At 38.6% G+C, this 23506-nt stretch overlaps 3 protein-coding genes across 6 annotated transcripts in view; 1 reads left to right on the forward strand and 2 right to left on the reverse strand.

Annotated features, from left to right (window-relative positions):
- LOC110930079 (bZIP transcription factor 16) overlaps positions 1 to 13615 on the reverse strand; it is a 28477-nt gene extending 14862 nt beyond the window's left edge. Inside the window, exons 1-11 of one of the 2 annotated variants that reach the window (XM_022173311.2) lie at positions 13319 to 13615; positions 12741 to 12858; positions 12563 to 12619; positions 12349 to 12423; positions 10683 to 10772; positions 10529 to 10588; positions 10279 to 10445; positions 10148 to 10202; positions 9749 to 9791; positions 9430 to 9656; positions 8277 to 8354 (exon numbers count right to left, since the gene is read on the reverse strand). In XM_022173311.2, the coding sequence (XP_022029003.1) occupies positions 8277 to 8354; positions 9430 to 9656; positions 9749 to 9791; positions 10148 to 10202; positions 10279 to 10445; positions 10529 to 10588; positions 10683 to 10772; positions 12349 to 12423; positions 12563 to 12619; positions 12741 to 12818 (930 nt within the window). In that variant the 5' untranslated portion in view covers positions 12819 to 12858; positions 13319 to 13615. The remainder of the gene's footprint in view (positions 1 to 8276; positions 8355 to 9429; positions 9657 to 9748; positions 9792 to 10147; positions 10203 to 10278; positions 10446 to 10528; positions 10589 to 10682; positions 10773 to 12348; positions 12424 to 12562; positions 12620 to 12740; positions 12859 to 13318) is intronic. The other variant, XM_022173308.2, reaches the window with a different exon arrangement.
- On the forward strand, positions 3001 to 4187 carry LOC110930080. Its single transcript, XM_022173312.2, has 2 exons — positions 3001 to 3831; positions 4011 to 4187. The coding sequence occupies exons 1-2, from the start codon at positions 3009 to 3011 to the stop codon at positions 4049 to 4051; spliced, it is 864 nt and encodes a 287-aa protein (XP_022029004.1). The 5' UTR covers positions 3001 to 3008; the 3' UTR covers positions 4052 to 4187.
- A 1441-nt stretch (positions 13616 to 15056) lies between the features above and the next one.
- LOC110930065 (protein TOPLESS-RELATED PROTEIN 2) lies at positions 15057 to 22873 on the reverse strand. Of its 3 annotated transcripts, none has more exons than XM_022173291.2 (26): positions 22586 to 22873; positions 21771 to 21997; positions 21362 to 21541; positions 21156 to 21269; positions 20913 to 21071; positions 20652 to 20829; positions 20437 to 20563; positions 20220 to 20329; positions 19997 to 20135; positions 19753 to 19862; positions 19597 to 19666; positions 19421 to 19494; positions 19244 to 19339; positions 19077 to 19172; positions 18821 to 18948; positions 18455 to 18689; positions 18170 to 18334; positions 17968 to 18072; positions 17742 to 17888; positions 17115 to 17225; positions 16853 to 17035; positions 16624 to 16752; positions 16451 to 16546; positions 16151 to 16336; positions 15792 to 15964; positions 15057 to 15521 (listed from the first exon to the last, which is right to left on the reverse strand). In XM_022173291.2, the coding sequence occupies exons 2-26, from the start codon at positions 21848 to 21850 to the stop codon at positions 15305 to 15307; spliced, it is 3408 nt and encodes a 1135-aa protein (XP_022028983.1). In that variant the 5' UTR covers positions 21851 to 21997; positions 22586 to 22873; the 3' UTR covers positions 15057 to 15304. The 3 variants fall into 3 exon arrangements, with proteins under 3 accessions (XP_022028983.1, XP_022028982.1, XP_022028984.1); XM_022173290.2 differs by having other exon boundaries at positions 22580 to 22868; XM_022173292.2 differs by having other exon boundaries at positions 15057 to 15518; positions 22580 to 22787.
- Positions 22874 to 23506: the final 633 nt, after the last annotated feature.

Consider the following 23506-nt stretch of genomic DNA (forward strand, 5'->3'; position numbering starts at 1 on the left):
AAGCTGAAACTCGGCTCAAATTGAGGGGGAGTCCTCGGGTGTAGCCGCAGGGGGAGATAAAGGTCCTGTAGATGCTGATACAGGTGCCTTATCTGATTCTGAATTGGATCCTGCTGTTGATTTGGTTTTAGGAGATGGTGAATTGGTTGAGGTACTGGTTGAAGACTGGCGAACTGATGACGAACTAGCTGGTAAGTTTTAGTTCATTGAGACTGCGCAAGGGAAAAGGATCGAGTACGAGTCCCTACCGGTTAACAGTGATGATATTAGAAGCTTTGTGTTTGGAAGTGAAATGCCTGAAGAAATCTATAATCCTATTCGAGTTCCCGAGGAAGTTAGTTTGGCAGCTCGCAAATGGTTTAAACCTCTTCCTAACGAAACTCAAAGAAAGAGGTATATAAACACAAAAGGTGAGTATTCTGGTCAGATTCGAAGTTGGGATTTTGATGAACACAGCTTGGTGATGATCAAAAGGACTGATGGGGTACAGTATTTCCGGCCATGGGCCAAGTTCCTTCAGACTCTTCCAGCTCGTGATCTCCATCACATTGCTCAGCTGAATCTCAACAACGATACGAATGTTGCTAGCATCAGAGGATTAATTCCTTATCTCGTTGCCGAGATTCGAGCAAGTAAATGGAAGACTTTCAAGCCAACAGTTGGTCGGGGAGTTAAGTACTTCAATAAGTTTACTGGCAAGGAAGAATGGAAGATGGTCTATCCTCCAGCGAGATGTCTCCGTAAAATCTCTATGCGCAAATTTGATCTCGATAAATTTGACAGTTTAGGGTATTGGTATCTCGATGGCAAGACTGGGGAAGCGGTGATTACCGAGAAGAAAGTGACTGTTGAGATTGCAAAAATTCTGGATCCGATTTGGCTTGTCAACCTAAGGGAAGCACATTTGAAGAAGCTTTGATGCATGCCTCTGAAATACCTTAAAGAAGATCGTGAGCTATCTGATCAGTTCATCAAGGTAGTTCAATTCTGTGTGAAGAACAAGGTATGGGCAGAAAGCGAGTACTCGAAGAAAGGATGAAGAATTCAATACCACATGAAGACCATGCACTGATCAAGGGGGAGTTTGTTAATGCACTTTGGGTGATAAGTGCATGCCTTCCAATTGTTAGGGTCTGTATTGTACATGTCTTGAAACTTAGTCCAAGGTTTATCCTTGGACAATTTGTCCAAGTTTTTGTCTAGACTTTGGTCAGAGGTTTGTGTTTAGGCAAAAGTCAGGGTTTTAGGTAGTGTGTTTTGTCTGGGCTTCTAGTATGTCTTGGAGTCCGTGGTTTGTCTTGTATATATACATTTATGTGGAATAGACAAGATGGCGATTCTTTGTGAAATTTTGTGCACCTTTCTAACCCTAATCATTGTGTGTGTGTTTTGTCTGGCGGCTACTGTGTGTGACGTCATTCATCTTCCTCATCAAGAATACTCTGTGTATTCTTGATTTCTCTCACAGATCTTTGCATTCTAGTGTTTCATCTACAGTGGTTGATCATCAGGTGGATTCCGCACACCTGTTGGTTGCATTAGCTGAGTGAGATCTTGGATTAGGAGGCCTTACATATTTCTTCCTTTCCAGTCTTTACACCTGACCAACACACCCCAAACAACTCACAAAATCAGCCACCAACTTCACATCCTACCCAGCCTATATCTTCACCTTTGACTGACACACATTCCCCACTTGACCAGCCCAGCCCACACACATAAACACTTCGGCCCCTTCAGCTCACCACACCCCCGTATCACCCCAGCCGATCCATATCGCTGCTGAACCAACCTCACCAGCCCATACCGCTGCTGACCCAAACCCATCGGCAGCCCATACCGCTCCATCAGCCCATACCGCTGCTAACCCAAACCCATCGGCCCACACCGATGCTGACCCACATCTTCCAAACAGCCCAAAACAGCCACAAACCTATCATCGTCGAAACAAAAAGTCACAAACAACTCAACCTGCTCCATCAGAACCTACCACACGTTCTCGTCCATCTAATCTCCGCCAAAATCCTCCACAAACTAAACCTTACGATCCTTCCGCCTTTGTTGGTCATACCACATCCAATGAAACTGAACCCATCTCCTTTACAGCTGCCAACAAAAGTCCTCAGTGGCGAAATGCCATCGCTGAGGAATATAAGGCTTTGATGAAAAATGGCACCTGGTCATTAGTTCCACCTGTCCCTAATGCTAATGTAGTAGATTGTAAATGGGTTTACAAACTTAAACGGGATCAACATGGTGCTATTACTCGCTACAAGGCACGACTCGTAGCCAAGGGTTTCAACCAGCAAGCTGGCATTGATTACAATGTGATAGACCATATAATTAAGTTACAGATTAGTTTTATATATCATTATATTTAGTGGTACTAAAGTGTATCTTTATGTTCTATATATATATGACATTCCTGTAATCATTATTCAAGATCAATAATACAATCTTTACGTTCTATTATGGCATCAGAGCCATTCTAACCCTACCCAAACCCTACTGCCGTCGCAGCTCCTTCTCTCTAAACTTGCTGCCGTCACGCAATTCTGTTCTTTTTTTTAAACCTCTGATCATCTTCTAAACCAACCATTCCAATGGCGATGCTCTCACCCTTCACCACTGTAGAGAAAACTGCCCACAATTCGCATAAATTCGCCTTTAAATTAACTCCCACAAACTATGGCTTCTGGAAGAACATGATTCATCCCTTCCTAGTCACTAATGGCCTGTTTGGATACATTGATGGTACCATACCATGCCCACCTTCCAGAACTGCGGCCACCACCGACACAGCTTCTGTTGATAATCCCAGCCACTTGTATTGGGTTTCCAATGATGCCCACGTCCGAATGATTCTCATCTCCACCATCTCTGAATCCAGTTTTTCGCATGTTCAGGGTGTAACATCTCGTGACTTGTGGCTGTCCCTTGAAAGAGCCTACGCCCCGAATAACTCATCCAGGGAATACACACCAAAAACGCAGCTGTTGAAGCTTCAGATGAAGGCTGATGAGACTTCTGCCTCTTATCTGAGTCGTGTGCAGGAATATGCAACAGCCTTGGCCAATATTGGTGAGCCCTTTAAAGACAAAGATATAGTAATGCTTACACTTGCTGGTCTACGAGATGAATATAGCGGACTTAAAGCCAATTTACTTGCTCGTTCACCACCTGTTGCCTTTACTGAATTACACGGCCTGCTGAGTGATCATGAGTTCATGATGACTCGACATACACCAGCCATTCCTACTGCCTTCACAGCCTCCACTTTCTCAGCCCCACCTACGGCCAACAGCACTGCTGGCCTTCTCCCCAACCCGGCACCACCACAGAATCAACTGGCTACTTTACAACAATTGGCTGCTCAGCTAGGGTATAACATCAGCCCTGCTTTTACCCAAAACCAACAGCCGCAGGCCTTCTTTACCAACCGTCAACCAACCAATTATCGCGGTAACCGTCGTGGTAATTCTCGTGGCAACTATCGTGGTAATTATAACAGGAACCGTGATGAGTCTCAAACATCTGGTGCCCAGAACCGTCAACCACAGTTTGCTTGGGCCTCTACTCAGAACACCGTGTATGGTCATTGTAACCGGTGTGGTATTGGCCACATTCCTGCACAATGTCCTAACAAGGCTGGTCAATCTTCCACACGCGACTCGCCCCAAGCAAATTATGCAGCCTTTTCTGAAGCTGGGTCTACAACTGGTTCACTCTGGAAACCTGACACAGGAGCAAATGGTCATGCTACACCCGACCTTGCAAGTTTGGACAACTCTGAGGCCTATCTTGGTAACAATTTCCTTCATGTTGGCGATGGTAATCCTCTCCCTATTTGTCATATTGGTTCCTCAAAATTCTATTCTCCTAATAAAACCTTTTCTCTCAATAATATTCTTCATGTACCCGAACTCAAACAAAATCTCTTATCAGTTCAACAATTTTGCTTAGATAATAACGTTTTCTTTGAATTTCATTCCTCTTTTTTTGTTGTGAAGGACGAGTCTACACATACCATCCTACTCACGGGCCCAAGTGAACAAGGTCTCTACTCACTTTATCTTCCAAAATTGAAGTCCCTTCCACATGTTTCCTTCACAGCAACTAAAGCTCCGTCAGCGATCTGGCATCAACGCCTCGGCCATCCCAATGCTCGAGTTTTTCAATCTATAATGTCTAGTAGTCAATTGCCTGTTTCCAATAAAGTGTCTTCTTCTTTATGTTCTTCTTGTCAAATGGGGAAATCCTCCAAATTGTCGTTAAAACTATCAAATTTTCGTAGTAACAATGTTTTGGATTTGGTTTATTGTGATGTTTGGGGTCCCGCACCCTCTATTTCCTTTAATGGTTGTCGCTTTTTCTTATTATGTGTTGACCATCATTCACGCTATATGTGGTTTTACCCTTTAAGGAATAAATCTGATGTTTTCTCTGTTTTTCAATTGTTTGTTAAAATGGTTGAAAGACAATTCAATACGAAACTTAAAAGAGTTCAATCTGATTGGGGTGGTGAATTTCGTAATCTTGCTTCGTTTCTAACATCTCTTGGCATAATTCACCAACGCTCATGTCCACATACGAGTGAACAAAATGGTGTTGTCGAACGCCGACATCGCCATGTTGTTGAAACTGGCTTGGCGCTTCTTGCTCACTCTCATGCCCCTCAACGTTTTTGGGAGTTTGCCTTTGAAACCGCGGTTTACCTAATAAATCGCATGCCCTCAAGAATCAACTCAAACAAATCACCTTTCCAACACTTATTCAACCGACCACCTGATTACTCATTTTTACGAGTCTTTGGGTGTGAATGCTTCCCTTTCCTACGCCCGTATAATCATCATAAAATGGACTTCCGGTCCACCCCGTGTGTTTTTCTAGGCTACAGCTCAGTTCATCATGGGTATCGCTGCCTAGATTTACAATCTGACCGGATTTACATTGCTCGTCATGTTCGCTTCAACGAACACATTTTTCCATTCAAACCACCACTCATACCCACATCTCCTACACAATCACCTTCCTACTATTCTTCCTACCCCATACCATCAGCCTGTCCTTCCACTTCTACTTCCACTTCTACTTCCCAACCTTCAACCGAACCTCATAGAGCTGAAACACAGCCTTCGGACCACCATCAAACCCATAACCAACAACCCTCGAACTTGTCCCACACAACAGGCCATGAACCTACGGGTTCTTTTGTCTCTTGCTGTGACAAATCAGTGGTCTCTCAGACAGTTAGACGTTCAAAATGCCTTCCTTCACGGTGATCTAAAGGAAACTGTCTACCTACAACAACCACAGGGGTTCGTTGATAATTCTAAACCCGATCATGTTTGCTTGCTGCATAAATCTCTTTATGGCCTGAAACAGGCACCACGAGCATGGTTTGAACGTCTTAGCAGCACCCTACATCATATGGGCTTTACCGGTTCTAAAACGGATCCTTCACTTTTTATACTTAAAGCCCGTGGGACCTTGGTCTACGTTTTGGTCTATGTCGATGACATTATAGTTACAGGGAACAACACAACAGCTATCAATGATGTCATTGCAACATTAGGCACATCATTTGCGGTAAAAGATCTGGGGGACTTGCATTATTTTCTGGGTATTGAGGTTATTCGTCATGGCAGCAACTTAATCCTTTCTCAGCGGAAATACATTTCTGACTTGATTCACAAAGCTGGGTTATCCGAATGCAAACCAGTTCCTTCTCCTATGAGCACATCTCAGCTTCTCACCCTCGGTGACAGCCAACTTCTTGCTGATCCAACCAAGTATCGACAAATTGTGGGTGCTCTTCAGTATGCATCATTATCTAGACCTGACATCACTTTTGCAGTAAACAAAGTGTGTCAGTTCATGCAAACTCCCACAGAAAACCACTGGTCGGCTGTTAAACGGATCCTGCGGTATCTCAAAGGTACCTCTCATTTTGGTCTTTTTATTCGTCATGACTCTGCCTCTACTCTTCATGCCTTCACTGATGTCAACTGGAACACCACTTTGCGAGCTTTTTCTGATGCTGATTGGGCCGGCTGTCCAGATGATCGCCGGTCCACCGGGGGGTTTGCCATATACTTGGGCTCCAATCTTATATCATGGAATGCTCGGAAACAGCGTACGGTGTCACGTTCTTCTACTGAATCTGAATATAAAGCTCTAGCCGACACTGTTGCTGAATTAACATGGCTAGAGGCCCTTCTACATGAACTCGGTATCATCTCTAAGATTACACCTACACTCTGGTGTGATAATCTAGGTGCCACGTATTTGTCCGCTAATCCTGTGTTCCATGCTCGCACAAAACATGTTGAGTGTGATTATCACTTTGTTCGCGAGAAAGTTGCCCAGGGAAAACTTCAGGTCAAGTTTATCTCCACACATGATCAAATAGCCGACGTTTTCACCAAGCCGCTACCGTCTCAAAGGTTTCTAATGCTGAGGTCCAAGTTGCAGGTCGTTCCCCGCCCTCAACTTGCGGGGGGATGATAGACCATATAATTAAGTTACAGATTAGTTTTATATATCATTATATTTAGTGGTACTAAAGTGTATCTTTATGTTCTATATATATATGACATTCCTGTAATCATTATTCAAGATCAATAATACAATCTTTACGTTCTATTACAATGAAACATCTAGTCCTGTTGTCAAAGCTACTACTATTCGTGTAGTTCTTTCTTTAGTTGTCACACGAGGCTAGTCTTTACGACAACTGGATGTCCAGAATGCCTTCCTACATGGTGATTTGCATGAAACTGTTTATTTGCAGCAGCCACCTGGTTTTATTGACCCCGCAAAACCACATCATTTATGTCTCTTACACAAATCTTTGTACGGCCTTAAACAAGCTGGGCTTTAAGGGATCAACAACTGACCATTCACTGTTTGTTTACTCCTCTGCGGGCACTCTTTTGTATATGCTTGTCTATGTTGATGACATTATCTTGACAGGTAACAACTCGGTTGCCATTGACAACGTGGTTAAACATTTGAGTAACACCTTTGCTTTACAAGACATGGGCTCCTTATCCTATTTCTTGGGTATTGAAATCACCTCTCGTGGTTCTGACTTGGTGCTCTCTCAAAAGAAATATGTTCGGGATCTTTTACAAAAGGTTGGTCTTTCACAATCTAAACATGTCCGATCACCCAGCTGTACTTCGACAAATCTGACCTTGGGTGACATCCCACTTTTTGAAAATCCGGTTCGCTATCAACAGGTTGTTGGGGCTCTTCAGTATCTTACACTTACTCGTCTTGACATTGCCTTTGCAGTCAACAAAGTCTGCGAGTTTATGCATTCTCCAACAGAAAATCACTGGTCTGCAGTTAAACGTATTCTTCGATACTTACAAGGAACCTTAGAGCATGGTCTACTTTTTCAATGTGCCTCTGGGTCCACATTACATGCCTATACAGATGCTCACTACAAGTCCCTTACCGCCTTTTCTGATGCTGATTGGGCTGGTTGCCCTAATGACCGTAGATCCACCGGGGGATTTGCCATTTATCTTGGATCAAATATTGTCTCTTGGTCAGCAAGAAAACAACGAACTGTCTCTCGGTCATCCATTGAATCTGAATATAAGGCTTTAGCAGATGTTGTCGCTGAGCTGACTTGGCTTGAATCTCTTTTGCGTGAACTACGTATTCCGGAGAAATCAACTCCTGTTTTATGGTGTGATAACCTTGGAGCAACTTACTTATCAGCAAATCCAATCTTTCATGCTCGAACTAAACACGTAGAGGTTGATTTCCATTTTGTTAGAGAAAAGGTTGCTCAGGGGAAACTTTCTGTTCAATTCATATCTACACATGACCAAATTGCTGATGTATTCACAAAGCCGCTATCTTCTGACAGATTTGAGATTCTACGTGACAAGCTTCGACTCGTTTGCCGGTCTTAGCTTGAGGGGGAATATTAGACATTATATATTAAGTTTATACATGTTCATATATTAGAGGGATTAATATGTAAATATGTTCTGTATTTATATCCATGTATTCTCATATTATTATTGATATACGATACAATACAATTACCCATAATATCTTCGTATATGCATAAGCCCCCTAAAACTATTATTCAAAGATTAGGTTATTATTGAAAGTCGAAACCATGTAACTTTTGCAGCATACTTGACACACTAATTATTCATGATTAATACATTTTAAACAAATGGTGTTTCAGGACTTGTACCAAAATCACCATTAGAGAAACGTTTTGTTCTGACTAAAGAAAAATTATTTACCTGCTTGCGCAGTCTGGATCTACGAGCAGATTCCCTGTTGGATTGCTTCCTTCTCTGCCGTTTTAGCTCCCTTTCATCCTGAAATAAAGCATTAATCAATTAGATAAGAAAAAACCATTAAAGTCTTTTCCCTTGTGTTTCCTATATAGTTGAAACTTCATCGAGGGCTACCAGAAATGATATAATCCATTAAATGCATACAAGTGCCAAAATAAGGAACTTGAGAATTTGTTTCCTGTGCTCCAAAATAGGAGTCCAACTTGAGCCAAGGTTTAAAAGAACGGACACGAGTTTCGAAACGTTTTCCCTTCGCCTCACGATCGAGGCGTAAAGCCGAGGTAGTATTAATAAATAAATATAAAAATTATATATAATTATATATTATAAAAATAATAATACTAACTAATTTCATCAACAGATTCATCAAAATCAACAAAAAAAAAACTCACTTAAAAAAGACATGAAATGCTTGAAATTGACACAAAAAGTCAAAAACATCAAAAACAACTATCAAAATCCCCGGAGGTGCACCTGAGGCGCAGATTTCTTAGCGCCTCAGCCCCTCTGAGGCGCATATACATTAAAATAACCATGAGGCGCGCCTCAGACTCGTTTTTTTGGCCATTTCGCCTCGAGGCACACGCCTCAAACGCTTTTTAAAACCATGACTTGAACTTCATTTAAACTTGGGAAGCCTTTCATGAAGCTGGTAATAATAAATTGAGAACCACAGTGAACACTATTGGAACTAAAAAAGTTTTTGGTGCCAAAAAGATGCAACCAAATATTTAATCTCTATACCCTCCTTCCCAAAATAAACTGGAGAACAAATAAACGCTTCTTATATGCAATTCACCACAAGTCATTGCCGAAATATTTTTATTAATAAAATGGGCTTTCGTTTTTCATTAAACATCCAACAAAAATACTTTTTAGTTATCGGGAAAATTCAGCTATAAGTCTAAGTGTCTAACAAATGAAAAACTACAAAACAGGATGTACATATTGCTTAAAAGATGGAAAAATGAAAACTTCAGTTAGTTTAGATAAAGCTAAAAACATAAAGGTGTTGAGATGTGTAGGCTTCATAGACGCACCCCTTGTTTATATCAAATAACTATTTTTAGAAAAAAGAAAATAAAAAAAGGTGCACCTGTAGCCAAAGTTGCGACTGCATGTTGTCCCTAGGCCCAGTAGTAACTATGCCCCCTGCAACTGGAGCGGAAGGTATATTCCCATGCATTGCGGGAATATTGGACGTATTTGTACCGTTCCAGTATTCCATACCAATATTTAAGTTGGTGGCAGGACCAGCCACTGATTGGTTGACCACAGAAAGCGGTCCACTTTGTCCTCCATTTGCAGAGTTTCCGTTTTCACCTGTCGATAAAATCATCGTAATAGCATTTACGTCTGTACCACAAAGCATAAAAAATAATGAACTGCCTACATGGCACTCATAGAAACCCAACCTTCAATAGAATTTTGCCTTGATCCTGCTTTCATTTGTGAATCCTGCAAAAAGTTGAATGCACGTTAATCTTATCGAGCATAAAGGCAATAGTAACACCAAACAGGTGACTAAATTAAGAGTAAAGTACACGGATGGTCCCTGTGGTTTACTAATTTTTTGGATTTGGTCCCTAGCTTTCCAAAAGTACACGTATAGTCCTTGTGGTGTGCACTTTGTAACGCATTTAGTCCCCAGCCAACAAATCTAAAGGTTTCAGCAGGTCCAAGTAAGGGACTAAATGCATTACAAAGTGTAAACCACTGGGACCATCCGTGTACTTTTGAAAAGCTAGGGACCAAATACAAAATTTTGGTAAACCATATGGATCATCCATGTACTTTATTTACTCGATACTTACATTTTCAGAATTTCCATCACTTCCATCACTTGAACCTTCACTTCCACTCTCAGCACTGAATATCCAAAATCATATTATAAAACATCAAGAGGAAGGAATATACAAAGTAACATATATTTCAATAATTATACCTTTTGGGATAAGCTCCGTTAGCAGATGCACCAGCTTTGTTCGGTTCATTATTCTTGCCAGTAATCATATTTAAACTGCCGAGGCTTCCTTTTGACCTTTTAATCGGAAGTTTTTCCTTCCCATCCGATGACTTACCATCAACTTCCGTATTTCCAGGAGTATTACCCTACACAAAATTCACATTTTATTACAAAATATATAAGTTTTACTCCGGAAAATCCATAAAGTATACTAACTCAGGCAACTCACAGAAGCTTCGGCAACACCGTTTGGAGAAGGCATTGCATATGGATTGAACGGATATGACCCCTGGTTAAATATGAAACAAATTTTATAAATGTTTTTTAGATGGTAAAGACGCTTAGAAAAAAAAAATAGTACATTAATGTTAATAAGAAAATACCGGGGGCATAGACGGATGAGCATAAATGCCACCAGGAGGATACATGGCAACATATGGATGAGGTGGAGTACCGTAAGGTGGCATCATATGCTGTGAGGCATATAGATATCAGAAAAGTAGAAAGTAAATCTAAATATGAAATGACTGAAAGTAGCTAAATATATTTCGGAAAAGTATATTTAATGTTACTGTAAGTTCAAGGTGAAAGAACAATAGACCAATCCTAAAGACGATATTGACATCTTTGGTAAAGTTGAAAAAACTAAGCTAAAAAGTGAAACTGATTGAATAAGCGCAACAGGCTGGTCAAAACTCGAATGTACTTATTCCAATGATTTCAACCTCTTATTTGATTTGTTAAAGGACCAGATTGTAAATTTAGTAATATTGCTTTTTTCATCATATATAATACTCTAATTAACTAAGCTCTAAAATTGGACATATAGAGTTGATGGTATATCCAACACGTGTTATTAAATCAACCGTTTTGGCCCCTTACCCAACTCCCAATTTTGCCACTCTATGTTAAGCCTGCTTGATCCTTCTAGTAATGGCAGTGGAAAATGAAGCACTACTTTATATATTATATATAACTAGCAAAATTTAGAACGAAATGTAAAACAAAAGGACTCCAAAATATGAAAAGTACAGAAGACCAAAGTTGAAAGTAAAAAAGTTGTGAGGTTAAATTGCAAAGAGTAAATTACGTTTTTGGCCCCTGTGGTTATTTCACTTTTACTATATTAGCCCAAAATAAGAATTTTTAACATATCTGCCCCCATGGTCTCTATAACTAACCATTTTGGCCCCTAAGTCTAACCATTTTAGCCCCCATGGTCTCTATAACTAACCATTTTGGCCCCCATGATCTCTAGACTTAGGGGCCAAAATGGTTAGTTATAGAGACCATGAGGGCGGCTATGTTAAAAATTCTTATTTTGGGCTAATATAGTAAAAGTGATATAACCACAGGGGCCAAAAACGTAATTTACTCAATTGCAAAAGATGAGAACTTTTAGGTTAAAAGTAAAAAGTCAAATAGTTTTGGGTTTAAAGTGTAATATCAAATATTTTTTGAAAACCTCCCTAAGCCTTGGGTACAACCTCTCTATGTATAAGGATGTTGCAAATTTATAGTATGGAATTAATAATATATATAAACGTTATGCTGTGATTTATCCTACTTTATTTCTCTCAAGGCAGCAATATCAAGCCTTGAAACATTTCTTTTATTTTTCAGATAAAAGCTCAACTCATATTCTTAACAGAACAAACTTGGATTTAGAACATCACATATCCGTCATACTACATAAGAAATGCATATGTGTGATGCTCAACTATATCAAATGCCACATCCTCACACACTAATGACATCAGCAGATCTTATTCAGTTAAGTCCTGATAGTTGATGTTGGACACCACATATAGTCTACTAAACGGGCAAGTACGACTTTGTATTCAAGTTTTAGAAAGCTACATAACGCTAAATAGCTAAATAACATCACATGACCAAAATACTCCAAGATGTATGATATTGACATCTTAGCATAAGATGGCACTGCACATGATCAAATAATCATCGCCATTGCCAACTTCAAGGAGCATTACCTAAGATTTCCAACTAGTTCAAAGATATAAGCTGAAAATCTATACATAATAATAATACCTGAACCCCCCACATGTAGGGGTGAGCTTGAGGGCTTGACGCCATGAACCCATGTGGAGGCATATGGGGATAAGGCTGTTCAACAATTACATACAACCTAGGATTAGTAAAATATCTCAAATCTTAATGAGAATCAATCTGTGCAAGTTCAAATTTTCTTTTCTTTTCTTTTTTTTCTTTTTCTTTTTTTTTTTTTTTTTTTTTGAGATGGAACCTGAAACCCAGTCCAATCTGGAGTGACTGTGCCCTTGACCGTACCAGAAGTCTGCTCCTAAAGAAAGTAAATATATATAAAAGAAAAAAAAATAAATACAAGTTATTACAATACAGGGCTACAAGCTACAATACACAAATCCAAAGACAGACTGCATATAAAAGAGAAAGAAACTAACTTGGGAATTTTCTGTGTTTGACTCCTTCGTTGCATCTTTCGCCTCCTTGGCGGGTTTATCCTTCTCACTGCTTCCCATTACTCAAAACGAGTAAAACTTAAAGCATCCTACAACCATCCTATTAAAGGATTTAAAAACACATACACATTAGCATAAAGGGCTTTCAAGTTAACGCGACATGGGCCCGGACCCACGCATGCAGGAGCATCGTGCTGTCGTGCAGCGGGGTTTGTCAATTGATGTTCTCAAATCATACCTCATAAACTCCTATACAGTAAGCCACTATAAACTTCCTAAATCACAAATTTGGGGATTTTCACAAATTCAAATAACCTAAAGATATTATATACCAATATGACACTACCATTCATCAAATTTAAATATGACAGCACACCACACAAACATCACTATCTCAATTAAAATAACAATAAAAGAAAAAACTAAACTTTTACCAAAAATTCAAATACAGACAAAAGCAAGAAACTTTTTTTTTTAATTATTAATCATAATCAACAAGCAGGTTAAAGTTTAAACATTAACGCAGGTACGAATTATGAGCTTCGGATGTGGTAACTTACCGATAATCATAGCGAACGGATCAATGAAAGGGGTGAGGTCTAGCGATTGGAACAATAACCTAGATCAAACTCAAATAAAAACCCTAATTTAAGGGATTTTTGAGGAGGATTTGTGAAGAGATCGCATTCAAAATTGTTGAAGGAGGTATGTAGATTAGCAAGCGAGGTTCAAAGTGATTTGATTGAGGATGATTGTGACTGAAATGTGATTGATCAAGTGATGAGTTGGTTTCAACGGTAGATTTGTGCTGACGTATGGGGTTTCTGTGGAGGGTAGGTGTAGGGTAAGGCCTGCCAATTGTTTATTATTAAAAATAATTTTTTTATTGGAAAAGCTAGACAAACATCGCTAACACACTATTTAAACACCTCTTACGTGTCAGTGTCATATGTATCGTATGATAAGGACGATCATATGGAAGGAATGTATGGTAGCCAAATCACATAGTATTTGTGATTGTTTGACTGGCAAAGAAAATATTTATATGACCACCAACAAAGTCATAAGGCCTGTATGACCTTTTTCATCCTATTATATGGCTTGTGTGTAGTTTTTGCGCTATCATACGTTCGTAACCATACTACATGTATGATGTGACATCTTACTTGGTATTCGCTTTTGAGGTTGGTGTATTTTCAATCATGGTGGTGGGAACTTGAAAACATGCCTAAAAGGTTATAGAAAATCTTATTAACCTTTATGTTAGTGTGACTATAAAGAATGTGATAAATTTCAAGTGTTAGCTTTCTATTTTAGGAGAAGCTAAAATGAACAAACATATCAACTTTTTTACGGATAACATGAACAATATTGTTTGGTATAAAAGGTTAGATGTTACACAAGATTATCAAAGTAGTACCAATCAATGAAGAACATAAATATTAAGGGTTGAGCAGAGAAGGTGATCAAAGGGGTTTTTATATACATTTTTGAGTTAAATGTCATTTTCATTCTTGTGGTTTGGGTCATTTTGTCAGTTTAGTCCAAAAGTTTCATTTTTCGCCTATGGGTCCAAAAAGGTTTCACCGTTGCCATTTTAGTCCACTGGGTTAACTTTATCCATTTTTTCTGTTAACAAGAAGGGCAATTCGATTATTTTATATGGCCGAATTGCCCTTCTAGTTAACAGAATTACATTTAAAATAACCGAATTGCCCTTCTCGTTAACAGAAAAAATAGATAAAGTTAACCCAATGGACTAAAAGGACAACAGTGAAACCTTTTCGGACTCACAGACGAAAAATGAAACCTTTAGACTAAATTAGCAAAATGGCTCAAACCACAGGGACTAAAATTACATTTAACTCAAAATTTTTCTTCTAGTTTTTATATACTAAATAGGAAGTAATATAGTAACTTCCTTTTAAATTAAGCCTGGCATCCATTCCGGTTGACCAGAAGCCTTACGGAGTTACGGGTATCAAACCAAAATTTGGAAGAAAAATAATGGAGACCAAAACCGTAATACAAGCATAGTGCAAGGACCATCCGTGCAAATAACTCTTCTAAGTCATAAGTTAGCACGTTTTTATTTCAAACTTATTTTTATACTCGAGCTTGAAATCAAACATGACAAGCTCGACTCCAATAAATTCGACCAACTCAAATAGCTTGATATCCCGGACGCTCGTTTTTATACTCGAGCTTGAACTCAAAATATGACAAAAGCTCGACTCCAATAAACTTGACCAACTCAAATAGCTTAATATCCCAAGTCACACGCAGCGTACAAGTGTAAGTTTAGACCCACGTGTAACATTCCTTATTAATGTTGCATCAAAACACATGATTACTGCTACCCTCTCTTGTAACTTGATGGAAATGAGGATATGACCAAAATACTATGGAAATTAAACCATCTGGTTGAAATAGCTGAGGTAGTAAGACCCTCATATATCTTTCTCTATCAAGTTGAAACAAAAATGTAGTCTAGAATTTACATAACTATGCTAATGGTTTCTTTAAGCCAGCCACATCTCTCTCTCTTATCTGGAAGGTGTTTCTGATGGTTGACTATTCAACGCGGAATTTGAGGGGTTTGATGCTAAGGTGCCATTTTCTTGAGGTGCTGACCCGCCCCACTTTGGATCTGCATCGGCTGGCTCAATAACATGAACCGAACCGTCACTCATTCCAAGAGCAAATTGGTTGGGATCAGATGGATGTGCTGCAATAACCATAGGATAGGCAGTGTTGTTGCTACTGTCAAAGCAAAACAAAAAACATGATTACAGATGGCATGTCAACCCGTTTGATTATGAATGTGATGATTCGGATTGTATTTTTCTATCTTTAAATGAGCTGAATCAAAAGATTGGGCTAAAAGATCTGAACTGGTTGAGGGTCAACCTCCTAAAAAACTTCATTCAAAGATAGAAATTATTACATAATAATATTGTTTTGCTAATCATATTTTATTCATTAACTATCTATTACATAAAAAAAATTAGTTCCTTTTTGTTTGTTGCATACCTGGAAATCGATGATGAAATGTAGGCAGAAGGTGCTATTCGACATCGAAGCCTCAAACTATCAGCGTCAAATATCCCAACAGCGCCATCCGAAAATCCAGTAAATAATAGTAAGCCATCACATGAGTATATTGCGCTTGAAACCGGAGCGGAAAGAGATTCTCTTGGAGACCACTGAAAGAGCAAATTCTAATTAAGTAATATATTATCTAATTATAAAAAGACGCTAAACATGCAAATCCGCAATATTATCACTGAAAAGACGATTTAACTACTTTAGTTTTCTTAGTAGGCTAAGGCAAGTTGGTCGAGATAAAGCAAAACTAGGAACAAAAGTGAGGTGTGAGTCCAACTATTTACCAACTTCAAGCATTCCAGTTGGTGGTCATAAATGGCAATTTGACTTTCATGTACAACAAGGAGATGTCGTTGATCATTATGGAACTGAACTTTAGTTTCTCCAACCAGTGAGGATGGATGGCCAGGTGGCGATTGTATGCTTCGTGATTTCCTCTTCTCCCATCCACTAATGTTCCAGATACACAGCTGTAATTCAGTCAAAACATCCAGGGGTGGTAAGAACAAAAAACATGAATCTAATAACATTTAATATTCTTTATCCAAGAATAATTATCAGACACCAGCTCATCCACCACTTGCCTGAGCATCAGCACCAGATGAAACCAGTATGTTTAAAGTCTGTGAAAAAGCAAGCCCTGTTATTTGTTTCTGGTGACCTTTGAGCTTCGATTTGACCTATTACAACCAAATGTTGTTAATTGTTGAATATAATACAGTTTGTGCACGGGTAATTAAAAAGAAAAAACATTTACCTCATCAACCCTAACATTGTAAATTTGTATTGTAGAGTCCTCCATTCCAATGGCAATAATATTGTTGTCCTGAGGATGGAAAGCCAAGTAGGTAGCTGCAGGCGGCGGGGCCATGAAAGTTGTCATGACCTGAAGTTTAACCAAATAAGTAGACGTTCCATATCGGTATTTCACAATTGCATGATGAGGTTAAAATAATATAAAAAAAAAAAGGTCAGTTTTTAGATACCTTGAAAGTCATCATGTTGAACAAGGAGACTTTCCCACCAGAGGCAGACATGACATAAGAATCGTTCTTCGACAAAGCAATGCATGCTGCCGACTCTTCAGCAGGTTTATTCTCATTAACATCATTAGACATGAGGGCCCCATTTGTAGGTTGCCATAATTGTGGAACGATAGATGCAGTTGACTGAACATGTGCAAAGAGCAATCAGAATTCAAGAATGGAAGAAGTGTGTCGCTCTAGAATATTAATTAGGCCCACTTACCTTCCCAGAAGGATTGCGTTCATTTCGTTGCCATTTCCATAGTTTATGAATGGCACTGGAAGCAAGCGCAAGTAAAGAAAACCCAGAATTTGTATAGATCAGCCGCACAACCTGTATATAATAATCGGTACGGATAGTTAATAAACAGTGATTGCTCAAAAATGGAGATGTAAACGAGCCAAGAAAACTTGTTAGCTACTCGCTAAAAGCTCGAATTGAGCCGAGCCGAGCATAAACGAGCTCGAGCCTAAATATAAGCTCGTTAAACAAACGAGCCCAAGTTTCACTTATCGAGCTCGAGTAGGCTGCCAAGCCTAAAAATTATATAACTTCTATTAAATATATATTTACATAATAACTATTATTAATTTATTATATACAAAATTACGCTACATATAACTAAATAATATATATCATATAATAAAAAATATAATGATATAATAATAATAATAATAATAATAATAATAAATAATGTATATAGATGAGTTAAGAAATAATAAAACAAATAATAATTAACGAGCCGAGCTCGGAAACTACTCATGAACCGAGCTGGAGCTTGCCAGCTTGGGCTCGGCTCATTTACACCCCTAACTAATAATAGGCCAAACAAAGCTATATGGAACACACCTTGCTGGCAGCCATTGAATCAGGCAACCTTAGAGCTTTAAGGTGAGAGGAATCAACTATTTCAGGGAGCTTCCAGCTCTTAGTGTTATCAGCACCATCTGCAATTCTGGGTTTAATATCCACAACTTTACTCGTTTCTGCATTAGCCTGCATTTGAACACACACAAAAGAAAATAAGTCGACCACAGATAAAAACATGGTAAATGGTTAAGGGACATTAACTTACAAGATTGCCAATGGATATTGGTGTTTGCATTCTTTCACGTTCTGTGGCAGATGCCATAGATGAAGAGGCATTAGGGATCGGACCTAATGGGCCAGGGATTGCAGGCTGCAGAGGAAGTTTTAAGGGAGTAATTAGATAAATCCATTACTTAAAAGAGAACAAAAGAAAAAGCTAAATGAGATCAAACAATTAAACAAACTACTTTGACTGTATCAGAAAATGCTCGAGACCCCTCATAAGATCGACTCTCTAGCATCCGTAGTAGCATGCGCTGCCCATCACCGTTTGCCAATATTTTTATTCCGTTGTCACTTGTAGTGACTGCCAATAATGACCCTTCCTTGTTAAACCTTAATCTAGGCCTTGACTGAAACAAATGAGAGTTTGAGAACAATGTAAAAAAAATGTGAAGTTTCATCACATCCATTAACATCATTATTAATCTTTTCATTGATGTAATAAGGGTGGTATTGTATGCTATGCTTACAGGTAATTTCTCATCTGCATCAGTAACAGTCAGCATATTAAGATTATCCATGTCCCAAAACTTTATTTGAAACTCGTCTCCAGCAGCTAAGAAACGATTTTTCGTTGTGTCAAACTGAACAACCCCCATAGACCGCTTTCTAAAGCCAGTATATTCCCTCTTGATAGATCCTTCACTCTCATTCCACTCAACTAAATGGGCGTCTCCTTCTCTGCTTGTTCCACAGGAAAATAGTCTGAAACAATAGTACATTAAGAGTTCAGAATAAAAAAATTAAAAAAAGAAACATTTGCTTGTTACAACACCATATTATAGAAAAGACCACTCATAAAAATTTAATTATAACTTCAATATGTAACATATGACCTGGTTCCATCAGCGCTATATGCCATTGTCGTACACCAAAGGCCAGGGGCATCATAATCTACTCTTGACCCCAAACAATCATAAAGCCATGCTTTGATTTTCCCATCAATTGCTGTTGAGAAAATAAACTGCACAAAAAAACGGGGTTGATTGTGCAGACGACCACGTGCGAATATTTTAGAATATAAAAATTTAATGATAGCTGGATATCAGCACAATAAAAAATGTGTGGATAAAGAGACAAAAAGATACTTACCTGTACTGTTTCTTTAGAGTGAGGGCAGACAGAATACACAGGAGCCTCGTGACCCTCAAACGTGTACTGCTTTCGTCCAGCTACAGCATCCCATACCTATTACCAAGATTGCAGGAAAGGATTATATAAGTGATCGAGAATTTTTTGTTTTTCATTTATGGTTGTACCTTAATTGTCTTGTCATCTCCACATGTGACAATAGACAGTTGCTTATTAGGATGAGCAAAAGCAATATCATTTACACCACCAACATGGGCATCTATCTGTAATGTGCAAGATCAATCACAAACTCAAGAATTAATGCTTTCAAGAAGAAGAAAGAATAAAAAGATAAGAGGATTTACTTCCAAGTGATGCCTCAACTCCCCTGACGGGTTGTATGTATATATCTGAACAATGTGCTTAGAGAAGGCAACGCCTATCACGAAAAAAAGGAAGAAAGAGCGGGGGGATAGATGAGAACAGAACAATCACAACTATCTACCAACTTTTATGACATAAATTAATCTATTAATTATACCAAGTATTGATCCATCCGGTGCCCATATGCATCGATTAACAGACACCGCTGCATCTTTTACCAATGTTGTCTGGACATGAAGATAAGCATAAAAATCTTAAGGGTATAAACAAGAGGCATGCATCAATGAACACAAAATTGGAAAAGGAACTTTACCTGGAAAGGCATTGAGCAAGCAGATAAATCCCAAACCTTGAAGGGTTTATGTACCATCCTTTCTCGAGACCCAACCTCCCAGATGCTTATTTCACCAATATTTGTACCAACTGCAAGAAATTTTAGCACAACAAGCCATATGTGGTCAGCTGCAAACAATCTCATTGTTTTTTTTTTCCTCCAAAAAATGTAAAATCAAGTTAACAAACTTTTGAGAATCTAATCCAATGGATTGAGAATTAACCTAAGAGAATAGTTTGATGTTGAGGATGGAAGTCCATGCACATGACATTGGAACCCTGGTTAAGGGTCCGGACCACAGTTTTTGGAAGATCGTCCGGTGAATATACGTTGGGAGGATGAGTTGAACCAGAAAAAGACAACTATTCGAAATATTATATCATGTTAGCATGGACAAAAATAATAACCAAAAGTAATGAAAATCAAACAATAAGAGCATTGCATACCTCATCAGATGGGCCTACACGCGCACGTTTCATTAGGTGCTCTGAATCAGCCATTTGATATTCCAATCCCGGACCACCTGGAGGCGTTCGTGGATGCTTCAGAAATGCAGCTACACATGTAAGAGCAAAACATCAACTGGAAAGCACAAGTGATCGTTTTTACGAAACCAACACATGGAATGACAAAATGCTGTAATGAAAACAGTCAAACACCTACCTGCAACTGGAGGCTGCACAAGGCCAGGAGGTCCAGCTGCAACAGCACCATGAGGCATGGAAGGATTAGCAGTTGCCATCCATCCGGCAATTGCACCAGCAGAAGGAGAAACAACGGGTTGAAATGGCTGTACAGAGAAATGTTTACCTTATATAAACTGTGTATAATAATATTTAAATGAAGGCAGGAGATTGGAACATTTTAACTACACTTACACCATGTGCTCCAATAGGAGGAAATACACCAGCTTTAGGAATAGGTCCAGCAAGGGAACTGTTGGTAGGGGGAGGACCCCGACCCCCATTGTTAGAATTACAAGTATGATCGATAAACAGAGTTTTAATATCAGGATTGGGACGTGGATTCTTGCAAAGCTGATGCTGCCAATTGAGACTGAAAAATAAGATCATGTTAGATCAGATCCCATTACACATTGTAAATTTAGATAATAAAAAATGCAAAGTTGGGCTGAAGACCTCTGATTTATCAATGTCCTCAGTCGCGAAGCTTTAAAAACCGGAAAAGCAAGCTTCTCTCTAAACAATGGATTTGCTTCTATAAGCTTTTTCAGCTCAACTAACATAATGCTTCGAGCTGATTTTGTATCCCCGTACTTTGAAAGCTGCTCATTCTGCCTAATCACACGTAAGGAGAATAATAAGGTCAAACTTGCAATAAAACTATGATAAGTAGAGATAGTGAGATGGTCATAAAAGTACCTAAAATTGTCAAGTGTTAGTAGCTGGGTGATTTCCTTGAAGAGCTCTTCATTAAAGGTGGAAAAAACCTTCAAATCCTTACAAAGAATTTCAACAGCTTTTGCTCGGTCATTCCTGAGATAACAACACAAATATTAATAAGGCAGACTTTATGTAGAAAATGAACTTGTAAAAGATGTGAGATATAAATGTACTATTTGACTTGCCTATCAAGGGCTTCCAGGTACTTTTGTTTCCTAATTTCAAAGAATATCTTCATTGAGTACCGATTGTCTTCAACCTTTGTGAAACCACACAGATATCGTTCCACTTCATCCCATTCACCAGCTTGAACTTGATCCTCAAAATATTTCATATTGAAGAAAAAAGCAGATTCCTGTTCCAACCTGAACACGTGTAGTTCACATATGGAAGTTAGCACCATATACTATCAATTAGTCAGCTAAATTTTCATGTTACAACGCTATTTGAGAAGTGTTATCTTAGAACACTTTTGTAAATCAACAAAAACGAGGCAAGATCCCCTGCCTCAAGAAATGTGCAAGCAATCCATAAGATTATAATCACATGCTGCCTCACGTCCGATTCTCTATATACTATAAAAATTACACTCACTTGTGAACGGTTTCTTTAAACTTCTCCTCATCCAGGAATTGCAGGATTAGGAAAACTAGCTCCCGACTTAAGGATGACATGGCTCCCCCTGCAGGTACTCCCAACCACTCCAGCGCAAAGTTCAGTTATAAACACAATAACTTATAAATAATAAGCAAATTCCACAAAATCAACACCCTGTGAATGACTATCTTTGGTGCAGCCTAACACAACTATTTACTCCATTCCTGCAACAAACACATTCTAAATCAAAACCTACAAACCAAATCACATAATATACAACTTCACAAAAACCTAACTATACCAATCACCTCCTCTTATTTCTCAAAAACTCTGCTACAATATTACACCAATGAAACTTCACAGAAGCAAAATCTAGTTAAAAATCAACCACAAAATGACCTAATGCCTCTTCAAGTGTAATAATAACCAACAATCATACACATCCGCATCAATCAAAATTGCAGATACGGTACATTTAGTTAAAAATTAAGCACAAAATGACCTAACGTCCTCTTCAAGTGCAATAACTAACAACCATACACATCCGTATCATTCAAAATTGCAGAAACAGTACAATAATTACAAAACAGAACGCAATAAACAGAAAAAAAACAAAAACTACTGTTCATGTAGCCTTATTCAACTTTCTAGTCTCCTACTTAACTATACAGTTGTATAAATCATCTCAAATTGACAACAAATTTCATGATATTTAGCACTTTAAATCATCTTCGTATAGATCGAAGCTACACACAGATAGATTCAAGAAAACGCATCGAAACAACAGAAATTCATCAAAAACTTACGAAAACCTTCAAAGCTAGGGTTTCTTCAGCAACTTCCTTACTCTGCAAAAACAGCAAAACCGCAACACGTCCTGCTTTCTACTCACTCTTTATTTTCTCTCTCTATATATATACACGACGTGTACGGTGTGTGTATATATATTAGTGCTGTTTTGTTTCTCTCTCCTCAGTCTTTCTTTTCTCTCTCTATATAATATATTATATACACACGACGTGTGTGTGTGAGTGAGTGTATATATGAGTGTTTCTCTCTCTAACTTTCTCTCACTATAATCTCTCTCCCCCTTTTATATCGGTTGATAGTTTCGTGAGTTTCTCTCTCATGTACCGCCACTGCTGGTGGGGTATGGTAACGTGACGGGTCGGTGTCGAAATAGAGGAAGGTGAAGACGGGTGGAGTGTGTGCGTGGATGATTGTGATTGGCAGTTAGGGAATAATTTGGTAACCTACATATTAAGGATAGTTAGCATGGCATCTTTTGTTTTGTTTTTGGTAAATTTCTTCACTTTTGGCACTTTGTTAGCTTTTCTTCTTTTATTTTGGAGTTTTATGTATTTGTTACTGGTGAGGACAGTGGAGTTGTAACAGGTGAGGGATTGGGAATAGTTTTGCAGGTGGTGGGTGTCGTTTGTTTGTTTGTTTGGTGATTACAAAATTATTTAAAGTTATTTTCAAAGATACTTTTTTCTATACAATAGAGATAGAAGGTTGAGTTATGGTAACGAAGGGGGTCTAAAAATAAGAAACATGAAATAATTTGGGACAAAATAATATCTTTTGATATGCTTTTCAATACAGTTGGGAACCGGAACTAAACGTTGATACATGATTAATCGACACATCATATTTTTCAATATTATATAATATATAGCATAGCGTCTGTCAGGTGTATGCCTACACCCCGCGCTTAAGTCGTGGCCATTTGT

This window comes from Helianthus annuus, chromosome 3 (genome assembly GCF_002127325.2).
Source record: "Helianthus annuus cultivar XRQ/B chromosome 3, HanXRQr2.0-SUNRISE, whole genome shotgun sequence".
Lineage (NCBI taxonomy): Eukaryota > Viridiplantae > Streptophyta > Magnoliopsida > Asterales > Asteraceae > Helianthus > Helianthus annuus.